This window comes from Monodon monoceros, unplaced genomic scaffold (assembly GCF_005190385.1).
Source record: "Monodon monoceros isolate NGI ecotype Baffin Bay Population unplaced genomic scaffold, NGI_Narwhal_1 Super_Scaffold_20, whole genome shotgun sequence".
In the NCBI taxonomy this organism is placed as follows: Eukaryota; Metazoa; Chordata; class Mammalia; order Artiodactyla; family Monodontidae; genus Monodon; species Monodon monoceros.
In genome coordinates, this window is record NW_021703777.1 from 2,773,411 (window position 1) to 2,788,063 (window position 14,653).

Consider the following 14,653-nt stretch of genomic DNA (forward strand, 5'->3'; position numbering starts at 1 on the left):
GTTGAGATGCTTGTCCACAGCCTGAGTGGGGAGAGTATGCACGTCAGGGAGGTTACGCTCCAGTTTGCCAGGACAGCCCTGTGTGCACCCGGTGTCTTCCCATCGGTGTCCTGGTCAGGACATTAAGTTGTATGGCCACCCTAGCATGCCCTCACTGTCAGCTCCTAACTGTTGGTACTTGTGCCCCGGAGACCGGTTTTCTGGAGCTCTTGCCCCTCGTGTCTGGGCTGTAGCTGGGATCCATGGTCACCATGCTGAGCGGGGCTGTTGCAGCGCTTCTTAGGGCCAGTTTCTGGGTGTGGAATGGAATCGCACTTCAGAGCCGTCACGAGCTAATTAAGAGTCCAACCGTTCCTCTCTAGCCCAGGGATAAAAATGTTTACGATTCTTACAATGTTAGAACGTCTTTGTGATGCTTAAGGCAGAGGCTGGTGAACTCTAATGCTGCTTGGAGCAAAATCCCCACCCAGCCTTAGTTGAACCCTGGGTTGTGTGTAAAGTACTCAAGTAGCACGTTAGTCCTTATCTGGGGATCATCCAGACCCACGTCGCACATTTGAGAAATAGTGTGAAGCTGTGTGTTTCGATGGCAGTGGGGTGACTAGCGAACCTTCTATGGTTTGTGTGGGCAGCGCCGGGCGGGCTGTGGTCAGGCTCGAAGCTGGCTTGTGCTGGAGGGTCTGGACACTCATTTAGTAGAAGGTCCGGAATCTGAACGGACAGGACCTGAGGCCTCACTGTGGATAGACGGGTCTCATCCTTAACCTCAGCGACCTGCTGCTCCAGAAACAGCGACAGGATCACGTGTTAGCGTTGGAAACCTTGGTGTCAGTAAGCGAAGCCCAGGTCCACGTAGCTGTCACTTGTCACTGCTGGCTGCGCAGCAGGTGCTCTGCCTCGTGCCAGGGCAGGATCCTGTGTGTCCCAGCTCCTTGATGCACACGGCCGGAAACTCAGGTCAGAATATGCCTCGTGTACCCCCATCCGGGAAGCGGGGTGTCTCCTAGACGCAGAGGTGCCAGTGGAGATCCGAGGCTCGTTGGTGCGCTCCCTGGAAGGACTGCCACGAGCCACGCGGCCTGGAGCAGAGTCCCCGGCACGAGGCGCTCTCATCCGGACCTTGTCATTCAGTGCGTGTGTGTCTCCCGCAAGGAACTCCTTTACACCTGCAGTTTCCTAAGCCGTAAAGTGACACGGCCAGACTCGTCACTTTCCCTAACAGCTTACAGTTCTAAGAATTTGATTCTATTAGCCCGTGTAACAATCTAGTATATAATATGGTGAAGAAGAGCCATTTATTTGTGTTCTTTTTCATCTAAAGTGAATAGGGTGCTTTGGTTCAAAGAACAAAAGCACTAACCAGAAATTGGGTGACTTGAGTTCCCTCTGGTCACATTTTCAGTCTAGCATGTTTATTCTTTCTTCCTTTATTTTTTTCCTATGAAAACTGGCATAAATTCTGACACAAGGCATCGTGCAAATAAGTCTTTTTAAGGATGACTATTTTATATCAGTGGTTAGTATACCTTTCCTGTAAAGGGTCTGTGCCCCACGGCTGCTCAGCTTTGCTGTGGTGCAAACGCAGCGACAGATAATAGGGAGATGATTGAGCATGGCTGTGTGCCAATAAAACTTTATTTATAAAAAAAAAGGTCAGATTTGGCCTGTGCATCGTGTCCTAGTTTACCGACCCCTGTTTAATATTCTGCTTTGGATGCCTTAGGGGCTCCCTAGACCCAGGTGAGTGTTTTCTTCTAGATTCCTTTACACAGAGATCATCCACCGTGACATCTGTGACAGTTCCCTGTACCTTCTCTTCCGTAGAGGGACCATCTGGAGCTTGTACTCCGTCCCAAGGATAGCCGAGCCCGTGTGGCTGGCCATGATGTCCAGCACCTTGGAGAAGACGCAGCTGTGCCAGCGCTTCCTCAAGGAATTTACACTCCTGATAGAACAGATCAACAAGAACCAGTAAGCGGCGGCGCTCTGGAGCCTTGAATGCCAGTTCCGAGGCTGGTGTACGTGCTGTAGGTGACATGCCTCTTCCTGCATTGACTCACCCCGTTGTGTTTTCTCCCGTTTCTCCAAGGTTTTTTGCTGCCTTGCTGACCGCGGTCTTAACCTACCACCTGGCCTGGGTGCCCACCGTCATGCCCGTTGACCACCCTCCCATCAAAGCCTTCTCCGAGAAACGCACCTCTCAGCTGGTCAACACGCTGGCCAAGACACACCCATACAATCCTCTCTGGGCGCAGCTGGGTCAGTACCGTACAGAGACCATGTGGGACAGAATAGGAAAGACGGGAGCCTCTTCTGTTGCTATCCGCCATCCGGCCCGGCGATTCCCAGTTGTCACTGGGCTGCAGGGAACGGGGGACTGGCCCACAGACTCTACCTGTAAAGCAGCCCCCGTCCTCCCCTCCCCCCGCCAGAGCCTCGTCCTGCTCTTTAAAGCCACATAGGTCCGCAGCTGCTCCTCCAGTGGGGCTCCTTAACTCGGCACGGTTGACATTTGGGCCAGAAGATTCTTTGTTGGGTTAGGGGGGAAGAGGACTGCCCCATGCCTGGTCGGATGTTTAGCAGCATCACTGGCTTCTGTTCACCAGCTGCCAGTGAAAACCCCTCTTGCAAAGTTGTGATGGTGAAAAATGTCTCCAGACAATGCTGAATGTCCGCAGCGGGACAGGAGAGCCCCTGGCTGAGGACCACTGCCCTAGAGGGCGGACCGGATAGGAAGGAAGTCAGACAGAAAAGAGAGTAACACACTGTAGGATTTTGCCGCCTTTTAAGTTTGAGCTGAGGGCAGAGCCCTTGTCTTTCTCTCCATTGCCCCCTTAGCTGCTTCCTCCGAGCTTTGTGCTCAGGCCTGGCGCGGGGACCTGACGTGCCGCGGGGCTGCTCGTGGAGTGTGCGCTTGCGAGCCCAGGGCTCGGGGGTAGGAGAGGCGCGCTCCAGGGCCTGTCACTTGGCCGAGTCTGCAGTGACCCGTCAGGCCTACACATCCGCTCTGTCCCAGGCCCCGTCCCTCTGCGGGACCCAGGGCCCGGGTGACACGCTGCTCAGCCTTGGGGAGCCTGCTGCCCGGTGGAGGAGAAGGGCCGTGTTCAGAACGCCCCGATCACTCCTTTGCTGGGGTGAGCAGAAGCCCGCGAGGGATGCAGTGCAGTGCAGAGGGTGAGGACATGCGCAGACGGCTGGACCAGCTCCCAGCCTCCTGGGCAAGTGCCCTAACCCTCTGTGCCTCCGTTTCTCCCTCTGGGAGATGGGTGGTGATGGCTCATGGCTGCCGTGGGAGTTCCACTGCTTGTACGTGAAGCCCCCTGTGACCGGCACCGCTGTTGTGGATGTTGATACGGGGGAGGCACCAGGAGGGGGGGCATGGGGGGAGGGGGCCTTCAAGGAAGACACACTTGAGGAATCGGTAGAAGGGCAGCATTTTCCAGAAAATAACGGCAGACCGGGGAAAAGCACCGCAGTCTCGGGAAACAGCGTGTTGTAATAGTAGTGAAAGCTGCCACCATGGGCCAAGCACTGTTCTGGGTGCTTTCTGCACGTATTAATTAATTAGACTCTCATTCTAACCCTGGTACTGCGTCCTCACTGTATCACAGATAATAAAGCTGTCTTTCCCTGTGCCCGGGGTCATGAGATACGGGAGGTAATATGGTTAAAAAAAAGCCACAGACCCTAACATTTATCATCTCAGCCATTTCTAAGTGTGCAGTTCGGAGCGTTAGGTCTGTTCACATTGTTCACGCTCTTCTTCACCCTGTAAAATTACACCCGTGCAAGACAAAGGCATCCACTCTAAAATGAGTAGCTTCATCAGTCCTGGACTCGAGAAGTTGCCTTCAAGGTCAAGGTCCATTCAGCCTGTTACCTTAGTGATGCATTGTTCTGTGGAGTTCGGCTCTGAAGTAGCAGCACTGTTTCCATACACAGCTCTCCACTTCATACAGGTTAAACTGTCGTCAGTTGTATTTTAATAGCCTTCTTTGTTTTTACTTTTTCCCATTTATGACTTAGTTATTATAATGCACACCACCAAAAGTTAAATGCATTGCTAAAAACTGTCATTCTGAGTGGACGTTCCAAAGTGTTTTTTTTGGCCAGATTTTGGGTATGTAAATCTCGTCTTCCTTATTAACACTGGGGCTGATTTAACAAGAGTGTCTCATGAATTCCTGATGTGGCCGTGACACCCCGCAGCCATGGGCAGATGTGATCACAGGAAGTAACAGTAACACGCTCTTAGTCAAGAAAGTTTACTCAAACAAAAGTGCTTGTGCTGACATCAGACTACAGTTCTGAGTTTTCTGAAATCTTGCACGGTTTCTCAGTCAGTTGCAAAAGCCTCAGAGATAACGTTCTACTAAGCCTTCACCTAGCCCTTTTATTTATGTATTTATGTATTTATTTACTTTTGGCTGTGTTGGGTCTTCGTTTCTGTGTGAGGGCTTTCTCTAGTTGTGGCGAGCGGGGGCCACTCTTCATCGCGGTGCGCGGGCCTCTCACCATCGCGGCCTCTCTTGTTGCGGAGCACAGGCTCCAGACACGCAGGCTCAGTAGTTGTGGCTCACGGGCCTAGTTGCTCCGTGGCATGTGGGATCCTCCCAGACCAGGGCTCGAACCCGTGTCCCCTGCACTGGCAGGCAGATTCTCAACCACTGTGCCACCAGGGAAGCCCCACCTAGTCCTTTTATAGAGAGGATTGTGTGATATCACTCCTATCCTGCCCTTTGCCTGTTCTCAGGAGGCTTACCCTGGAAACCCTCTCTAGAGGGGGCACCTCTGATGCGTGCTGCCCCTTTTCCGTCAGCCTTAAACCTTAACACTGTGATTAGTCTTATCTAACAGATGCCTCTCCTCCTCCCGCCAGATGGAGTCCGACTTCCTGAGTTCTTATTTATAGCTGCTAACCATGCATCTCCTCTCCTTTATTTAGGATCTTTTCACATTTTGATTTATTCCAACACTCTGATTTTTCCTGCAATGCTTTCTGACTTAGGGTTGCTTATACAGATATGTAAATGAGATAAGGCCATGTAAAACACTCAGCACTGGGCTTGCGCAGTCAGGAAGTGTTGGCTTTTTGTTGTAATTGTCAATAATATTATTATCAAAATATGGAAGGTGCGACTTACCAAGTGTAATTGTCAGGTTTTATTACATGACATAATTTTAATAGGCACTGGACAGACACTTGCGATGAGGAACCTGCACTGATGGTTCGTTGACAGGTTTGCCTTTCTTCTTCCACTTTTAAGCCAAGTGTTCATGCTTCATTAGCCGGCTTTTAATCAGTGTGTCAGGGTATAAGTTATGGGACATTTTTCTCCAGTAGAATTTTCATGTGAAGTAATGGGAAAAAAATGAGATGCATTATTCCTGAGCAAGTGATTTTCTTCTTGTTAATCACATTGATTCTTCTTGGTGCCTGTGTGTATCGAGCGGACCATCTCATTCAGCGTTTTGCATTGACTCACTTCCGCTTTCTGTTCAGAGATCCCGCAATTTCACCCCAGGGCCTGTTGTCCTGGGGTTCTTCAAAAAGATCTCGCCATTCTAGTTTCCAAGATAAATTATTTGGTTTGGTCACATATTCAGGGCTCTGGCTTTATCCTTACCTTGGGGAGATGGGATCAGCCAGCCCACTGAGCTGCCCTGGAAAGGCCCAGCGAGCACCTCGAGGGACTGTGTACACAGCACTGCACCCTCTGTGCACTGGCACCGCACTGCCCCCAGTATACACCAGCACTGCACTGTCAGTGCACTGCACCCGATACACACGGGCACTGCACCTGAGCACCCAGAACAGGGCTGATCCTGGCAGGCCGACTTTACGTTGCAGAGGAAAACTGAAAGGTGGTCCTTCTAGGAATTACCTTTGTGCCTCAGTCAGGCGTGTGAAGAAGCGATGCTGGCCTGGGAGTAAGTCATTTGCATCTCTCCTGTTCGGGCTGACGTACCCTTGACACGCTCCCCCAGACGACTTGTCTTTCTGTCCACTTTGCCTCTAGGCGACCTTTACGGGGCCATCGGCTCTCCGGTGCGACTGACCCGCACGGTGGTGCTGGGGAAGCAGAAGGACCTGGTGCAGCGCATACTGTACGTGCTGACCTACTTCCTGCGGTGCTCGGAGCTGCAGGAGAACCAGCTGACGTGCAGCGGGGCCTGGGGGCCAGACGAGCAGGCGCTGGCGGGGGGCAGCATCACCACGGCCCTGGAGAGGGGCGAGGTGGAGGAGTCCGAGTACGTGGTGGTCACGGTGAGGAGCGAGCCCGCCCTTCTGCCGCCGCACACTGACACCGGAGACCTCTGTCCCCACCTCGCCGGACGAGGAGGCCGGGGGCCGGAGCAGAGCCCCGCGGCCCGCGGCACCCGGAGACCTCGGGGTGCGTCGTGTGGGGACGAGGAGAGTACGGAGGAGGCGCCCCGCGGCGGCTCCGCGAGACTCCCCAGCGGCGCAGGTGCGTGCGCGGGGCCGGCCGGCGGGGAGGGGTCGGGAGGGGAGATGCCCAAGAAGCTGCCCGACCGCTCGGCGGCCAGGCCGTGCCCTGAGGGGCGTCCCTGGGAGAAGGTCACCTTCCACATCGGGAGCTCCGTGTCTCCGGACTCGGACTTTGAAAGTCGCACCAAAGCGACGGAGGAGCGGCTGCGGGCCTGCAGGTGTGCAGAGCCAGCGCGCCGACCCCCGGCTGGGCCCGACGCGGCCCGGGAGACCCGGGACTGGCGGGCTCCGAGGTGCTCCTGGGCCCCCGAGGCGTTTGCGGGGGCCCGCGGCGTCAGGACCGGGGCCGCCAAGGAGGCTACGGAGACGCCCGGTGCACCTGCCGCCCGGGGCGCACCTGTCGACCCCGCGCACGTGCCAGTGAAGCCGTGGGGTCGGGGCGGGGAGAACGCGGACGGGCCTGCGCCGAGCGGGTGCGCGGCCGCAGTGCCGCGCGAGGACGCCGGCTTCAGGCGGGTAGGAGGTCTCCCCAGGAACGAAAGCTCGGACAGCGCCCTCGGCGACAGTGACGACGACCCCTGTGCGCCGGCCTCGCCGGACCTGGGTCCCGGCAGTGACGGTGACAGTGAGCATGACCGGCCCGAAGGGTCGCCGGAGGTGGAGCTGCCGCTGCCCAGGTAAGGCCGGCGGCGGGCCGGGCCGGGGAGATGATGTGTGTCCAGCTGGCACCCACCGGCACCGCTGCTGTGGGCTGCTACAGGGCAGGATCATTCTCTCCAAGCATTAGTGTCCCCAGACCGGCCTGCCCTTCCTTAGCCCAGCTCTGAGCTGGGAGCTGGCGGCGGCTTTGCAGCTCTGGGGACACTGGGGGACGCTAAGGGGCGCGGGGGGCAGTGGGGAGCAGGGGTGTCATCTTCCGTCGTCCCCGCGGCAGATCTGTGGCCGCAGACACCCAGCCTGGGAGGTGGTGGGTGACATCCTGCGGGTCTCTCCTGCCTGCCGGTCAGAGCAGCCTGATGCGTCAGGAAAAGCCCCTCTTCCTGAGGCGCCGTCAGTTGAGGTTTGGTCCGTGAAGCAGTAACTAGAGATGCCTGCTGGCCTTTCGCTGTCCTGGCTGCACCCTGAGCAGGTGTGCCGAGTTCCTCAAGCCAGGCTTCGCCAGGATCCCCTCAGCACGCTCAGACTCCCCCTTTCTTCTCTCCACACGGTGGCTGGAGGATGCTCTGTGTGAGGTGCAGGCCCAGGCTCGCAGCCAGCCGCCAGAATAGTCATTTTTTCCTGCTCTTCCCCTTTAGGAAAACTCCTTTTTCCCTTCAACTCCCTTCTTTTTCCTGCACCACTGACCCACTTCCTGGAGGACTTGTGATCCGAACCACCCCGAACCTGTTTTTCTCACCTGTGCCACTGGGGCTCTGTTCCAGCTGCAGTGCAAGAAGGGAGCGCGTTTTCGCGGTGGGTCCTGATGGCCGGTATCATTTTAGGTCTCAGAGCGGCAGCGCCCCGAACGTGAGGAGCTTCGGCCGCTCCCTCCTGGCGGGCTACTGCCCCACGTACGTGCCAGACCTGGTGCTTCACGGGACCGGCAGCGGTGAGAAGCTGAAGCAGTGCCTGGCCGCCGACCTGGTCCACACGGTCCAGGTGAGCGATGCCAGCTGGTCGCCTCGGGCTGCTGACCGGGGCTGCCAGGGGTGTGCTTGGCAACGGGTGCGATCGAGGGATTGTCGCTGGAGATGCGGGCAGGGTTGCAGGAACCGGCGAGGCTGGTGAGCCACCCGGGGATTAGCAACAGCTGGAGGCTGTGAGCGCACCGGGCGGGCAGCAGTGGGGGAGGCGGCGGGGCGGGGCGGGGGGCCGCCTGGCTGCAGGAGCACGGCAGGGGCGGGGACCTCACCTCGCTCCCCTCCAGCGTTTGAGCTCTCTTGGTGCCCCCCGTTGGCTGAGCCCAGCCAGAAGCCACAGAGCAAGGTCGTAGCTGATGCAGACGCGGTCCCAGGGCCCACAGAGGTCACCTCCCGAGCCACCCGAGTGAAGGGCGGGTGGGTGGAGCAGACAGAGCAGTCAGCACAGATGGTGACAATTGTGTGCCTTCATGGGGAGGGCCGAAAGGATGTCACATATGGTTTGCCTCTTAGCCGCTCCTTGCAAGATCCTAAAAGTAATTTATTTAACTGATGTGTCATTAAGTTCGCTTTGATGGCTGCATGAGAATGACTGTGTAGGGATTAACAAGTCTCCCTGCAAGATTTCCTTGTGGCTGCTGCTAAACGCTTCTCCGCTCTCTGCAGCGCGACAGGGACTGAGCGGCGATGGAAGTGCTGTCGATCTGACAGGCGTGTTTTCAGTTGAGCTGCTCTTGGACAGATGTGCAAAAATAGCTGTTTTGCATTGGAAACATACTGTATCTTGGGCAATAGGGAAAGTTCTCAGCGCATTAGGAAAATTGGAACTTGGCTAGCTACCTTCCTCCTCGCCCAGCAAATCCTTTTGGAGAGGTGGACAGACGGCAGTGCGTGCTGCCTTTGACCTTGAGCTTCTCCTCTGTGAAGACCAAACGCCCATCAGGCACAGGCCAGGCAGGCTGGAGGTGTTGCTGTGAAATGGGAAGAAAAGCCCGGTGGTGAAGCAGATGCGCTCACCCCCCTGAACGGGGAGGGAGGGAGATGGGGAGAGGGCGGCCTGAGGCTGGGGGCCCGCCCAGTGTGGGCGTTGGTACCGCGATCCTGACTCGCCCTGCTTTGTGCTTGGCCACCACCCTCCCCAGGCTGGCCCTGGAAGGAAGCAGTGCCATTAATATTCTATCTTCATAGTCGTCAAGAGCACTGTGTCCTTGCCTGTCACCTCAGAGGCCCGTACGTCGGTGACCTCGGAGAAGGGAGATGCCCTCCTTCGACGACGCTCTTTCGGGGTCGGCTGAGCCACGCGTGGAGGCTCAGTGGTTCTAGAGCCGTGCATATGTTTAGTGCATGTTTAGCGCCCGCCCCACCGTGGACACGCATCTATCGACTGATAGCCCGTCTTGCCCTTATTTGCAAAACCATACACGACACTTTTTATATCTTCCATAGGCTGACAAGTTCAGAGGTTTGTGTATTAGGTTTCCATGGTGACCATCTAGCTCTATAATTCTTATATTTAAGAAAACAAAATCATGTTTCCTCTGTTTGTAACTCTTAAAGACTTGTCATCTCTCATTTTCTCTTCCTTGCAGAAGTAGTGTTTTCACACTGCAGCTGTTCTCACCTCTGTAGACTGTGCAGTCAGCCTGAGAGATGCAAAGTTGCTGACCATAAAAACCTGTATTGTGTCAGATTGTGGGAACACGCCCCGTGCAGCCGGCTTGGGTGTTAAGAGGAAACTGTGAAGGGGCATAAACTATGTTCAGAAGTGTACTGCACTCAGGATGCGTCCGGTTAGCATTAGCGGAGTTCTCATGTCACTTTGGCACGTTCATCTTAATGGATTTGGCTTTTGAAGTAAGCGTTCCATTTAAACTGCTTTTCAGACTGGGGCTCTGCTCTGTGGCAGAGTTTAAATAAAAATTGCCGTTGACGAATATTTGTGGAAAAGTAAATTAGGAGGTTTGGGAGGGGTGCGTTATATTGAATTTACTGCCCCTAAAGCCTAGTAGTTATTTAAATTCTTGAGTTGTTATCAGAGGAAGACTCAAAGGCCCAAGAACAAGTACATGAGCAGAGTCAGGGCTGAAATAACAGCTTGCTGAGGAAGAGGGGCTCGGGATACATTGCTTTACTGTAATTTGCTTTCGAAAACCTGTTTTTCAGACGTTAATAATTTCTAGTGTTCACGCCAGACTTCATCCAGCTTTGAGATTCATAATTGTTTTTAGAGAAGGATTTTTAGTAACTGTTTAAAAGCAGTTGATTTACATTATTGATCTGTTCTCTAGGCCTGTGCACGATTGGATTGTAAAATCTGTCTTACGTAAATGCGTACTTTTGCAGCCTTGGTGGACCAGCTTGCGGAGATTCTTCTCTCACTGAGGCATCACATCTGGAGCTTCCAATACTAAGAATTTCTTTTTGTGCATTTCCTTATCCTAGTTTCTTATGAAAGAAAGCTGTATCAACTTTATTTCACTCATTTTGATTTTTATTACTGGCTTCCACGTGGTAAGATTCTGATGGTCTTTAAATATTTAAACACGTGTTCTTGTTTAATCCACATACTACCTCTGTTCCGTCACTGGAACTGTTTCTTTGCCTTCTAACATAGAGATTATACAGCTGCCTTCAATTAGGCTGAAGTCATATTTAGTTTCATTCTTTTCCTGCCGCATCTAAACGCGAATTCTTTCTTCTGTTTTCCTTTTGGCTTTAAATGGTGAGGTAGGAGAGGGGGGTGAGAGAGCCAGCTTCACTCTGCACCTGTGACTCTCAAGGAGCTTTTTCTCTCTTCTTTTTTTCTCATGTGTCTTGTCCGCCTGTGGGTACTGCTGACGGGGGCTGGGGCAGGTAGTAAGTTACGGGGCAGTGGAGGTGGTGGAGGAGACCGACTTGACACTGATGCTTTGGTGTTACCGCTTGTTCGCTGGTCGTCAGGTAAATCCATTGGCTTCGCTAAGCCTCAGAAAAATGTATTTAGAGGAACAGATAAAACGTAACCCAGCAGTTAAGAGTTTGGCTTCTAAAGGCAGGCAAACCTGAGATTGACCCATGGTTCACCCCTTGTGGCTTCGTGGCCTTGCGCAGGACTCTTTAATCGTCTAAGCGTCAGTTTCATTTTCTAGAAAATGACGGCAGTTAGAGGTCTGCCTGACGTCCGTGAGATGATGCACATCCAGTGTTGAACACAGCGTCCAGCACATTACTGAACGCCCGACAGACGGTAGCTGTTACAATGACACCCGTGCACGCACTTTGTAAATGAGTTTCCCAAGATGCTCCTGCTGGGGGTGGTGGAACAGAAGTGGGACCCATTCATTCAACGCTAACGGCGGCTGCTTTCCCTCCCCTGGTGGCTTCACGAGGAGCGGCCAGGCCGCTCCAGCTCTGTAGGGTCGGGTCATCGAGACCAAAATTAACATCATGTATTAGTGTTTCTTTTAACAAAAACTGTGTTCCAGGGCTTTGGGCGTCTTCAGAATACTCTATGAAACGAGGTATCGGTTGGATATGGCAGCCTCTTTCGTTTCTTTTTAAGAGTAGCAACAGACTGCAGAAATACGCAGAAATCAGCAGCGCAGCGGAGCAGCTTTGCTGACGGCTTGGCTGGGACGCGTGCCATGAGCACCTGATTGCCCGTGCAGCACAGTCAGCCAGGGAGCCGATGCAAGGACAGCGAGTCACAGCGACCGAAGGGCATCACTTTAGCACCGCGGGCAGCGCTGGGGTGGCCGGAGTCAGTAGCAGCCTTAGGTCCGTAGCGCTGTGGGGCAGACCTGCTGGCGAGACGGAACACGTCCCGGCGCGGGGTGGCGTGCACAGCAGGGCGCGGGCCTTCAGCACCGTCTGGCTCTTGGGGGCTGTACATATGGATGCACCTGTATCCCTGGGTTACGCCGTTAAAACGCGTTTCTTACCGCAGATGGGGGTTTTAAAAATACCTGAAAAAACTACCAATCTCTGGGTATCGCCGACCCCGGTCTGAGATCTTGGTGACCCCTCTCCTCCTAAGCTGCCCTCCACCTTCCAGCCTTGCACGTGGCCACGGAGGGCTCCTTCTCAAACGTGGCTTCTGTCGGTCACTCTTCTGCTCTCATAGGGGCCTGTTTCTTTATAGAGTGAAATCTAGGCTCCTTGGCTGGAACTGCCCCCTGTATGTGTTTCAGATACATACGCACACATGCAGCCCTGCTCTCCCGTGCGGCTCGGTCACACCGTGTGCCAGCCTGTAACGGCCCGCCCTCTCTCTCACCTCCTTGCCATGTGCGTTGCTCCCTCTGCCTCAGGCGCTGTTGAAGCAGCCCCAGTGCCTTTTGCAGGCCCCGTTCCAACGTTGCCCTTTCTCTGAACCTGCCCCAGGCCCTTTGCACGCGGTGCTTGGATATGCCTCCAGCATCTTTCTTCCACCAGGCCTGCGGGCATCTCTCCGTCCAGCGCCTGGCCCGGTGCCCAGGGATGCTGCACGGTCCCCCTGCGCTGGGCGGAGGAGCGTGTGTTCCTGCAGATGAAGCTGTGCCCCTGAGTGTGACCCTCCTTCTAAAGTAGAGAGACGTGGCAGAGAGTCTGCCTTTAAGACATAAAGGGGAAGAGTTCTCTGTTTGGACATGCCGCCTGGGGCCCTTTGTGTTCTTTTTCTTTACCTAAAGGAGAATAAAATGCTTATTATACGTCTCAAAGGCATCATTTCTCTTGCATCTTGTAAATATCGGGCGCATGGCTAATTTTATGTTTTCCCCAATTTTTTTCATTACATGCAAAGTATTTGGACATCTGTGCCATTCTCTGCAGAAAAATCTATGTACCAGCCTTCTTACGTTGTATTTTGGCGTCATGCACATCCTCCCATAACTGTTCTGATGACCCTTTTTGACCTTGAGCACCGCTCCTCGACTTCAAACTCTTTCTTTCCTCAGCATGTGACCGTCCTGACATTTAAGGCGTCCCCGAGGCTGCGCCCTGTGTCCACAAGTCCGCAGGCACAGACACACAGAAGGTCAGGGGTTTCCTCTGGATCCTGCCCCCCCGCCGGACCCTCCCCGCTCCCGCTGCCCCAGGTCCTGACGTCCTCACCTCCCAGGACCCCTCAACAGTGCCCGTGGTCCAGAATGATCGATTCGCTCTCCTTCTCTACCTTATCACAACTCGGAAGCCTTTAGAGACCGACATGGAGCCTGTTTCCGAGAGACACATATAGCACATGAAACAAAACAACTCCAACACGATGGGCTCATGGTCAGGGTGAGGGAGAGTGACCAGTACAGCCAGGGGCGTTAGCCCTCCTCCAGCAGTCCAGAGTAACTGTTGAGTAGGTATGTTTAAGATGGTTACAGTGATAAAAGAAGGAATTGGAATCTTTAAAAAGACCGTCTGTTATGACACACGACTATTTAGATTTGTAAAAGAGCCGAAGAGAGATGCTAAAATGGAAAAATGCAGTCATGGAAATTAAAACTCGGGGGAAGGTTAAAGAGCAGAGCAGATTAAATACAGCCAGAGAGGATTAGCGTTTGTGAAAGAGTGACTAGATGCAGAACTACCGCTTTGACTGTAGCTCAGAGACAGAGGCGCGTGAAAAAATGTGGAAGAGCAAGTAAGAGACCTGGAGGCTTGAGTGAGAAGGCTCTGTCGCGCACACAGAAGGCGGGAAAGAGAAACAGCCTTTGAAGGAAGAACGGCTGCGATCTTTCAGATGAAGTGAGCCCACTGACTCCCAAGTAGGGTAGATATAAACAAACCCTCGCTGAGCGGCAGGACATCAAAGACAAAGGACCCTTGTCAACAGCCAGAGAGGAGGCATGGCCCCTGTCCTTCAGGAGGTTGAACTCCAACAGGTGATTAAAGACATAAGCAGTGAAAGCAGAGCCCACAGCGGGGTGGGGGTGGGGGGCAGGGAGGCACAGGACAGCCTGGGGGCTTCCTGGAGGAGGTGACGTCTACAGTGGGGATGAGTGGAGAGAGGGCGAGGGGGCCGGGCTTCCCCAGGGGCTACAGACTAACCACAGGCGGAGCCGGCTCTGCTGCCACGGGAGCTTCTGTCTGTCTGTCTGTCTCTGTAACTGCTGTCAGGAGAGCCTGCATGCTGAGCATTTAGTGTTTAGTATCCTGGATGACTTTGTAGGCTGGAGGAAGTGTTGGAGAACGGCGAGTGGTAATCAGGTTCCTGTTCTCTGCGCGGATGTGAGACTGAAGGTTTTTAATAAAAACTGGCCAGCCATCCACACGTGTCTGCGTCCTGTAGGCGCCCTCGGCCGCCCAGAAGTGGGTGGACTGGCTAAGGACTGGCTCGGGTTGCTTAAGTCCTCGGTTCCAAGGACATGGAGGGGGGTTGGCCCCTACGGAGGTAGAAGAATAAAGACGGGGTCCGATGCCGTTTAACCAAGAGCAGGTGCTGAGACTATGGCCCTCAGGGCACTGATCGTCCATTTTCTCTCTGTGACCAATCCAAGGCTTCACTTGAAGCCATGTAAGAGCTGCTATCGTTAAGTCGTGGGGCTATAACATAACGGGGGGGGGGATTTCTTTGAAAGGTGTTTTGTCATGTCACGCTCTCTGACTCAAGTTCAGTTTAATAAAGTTGTAG

The 14,653-nt window shown here is 54.1% G+C and overlaps 1 protein-coding gene across 5 annotated transcripts in view; it reads left to right on the forward strand.

Annotated features, from left to right (window-relative positions):
- Nucleotides 1–14,653, forward strand: part of FNIP2 (folliculin interacting protein 2) — a 111,630-nt gene that overhangs the window by 80,084 nt on the left and 16,893 nt on the right. For all 5 annotated transcript variants that reach the window (XM_029235681.1, XM_029235680.1, XM_029235678.1 and 2 more), the window contains 4 exons: nucleotides 1,825–1,971; nucleotides 2,090–2,259; nucleotides 6,021–7,128; nucleotides 7,933–8,089. In XM_029235681.1, the coding sequence (XP_029091514.1) occupies nucleotides 1,825–1,971; nucleotides 2,090–2,259; nucleotides 6,021–7,128; nucleotides 7,933–8,089 (1,582 nt within the window). The remainder of the gene's footprint in view (nucleotides 1–1,824; nucleotides 1,972–2,089; nucleotides 2,260–6,020; nucleotides 7,129–7,932; nucleotides 8,090–14,653) is intronic.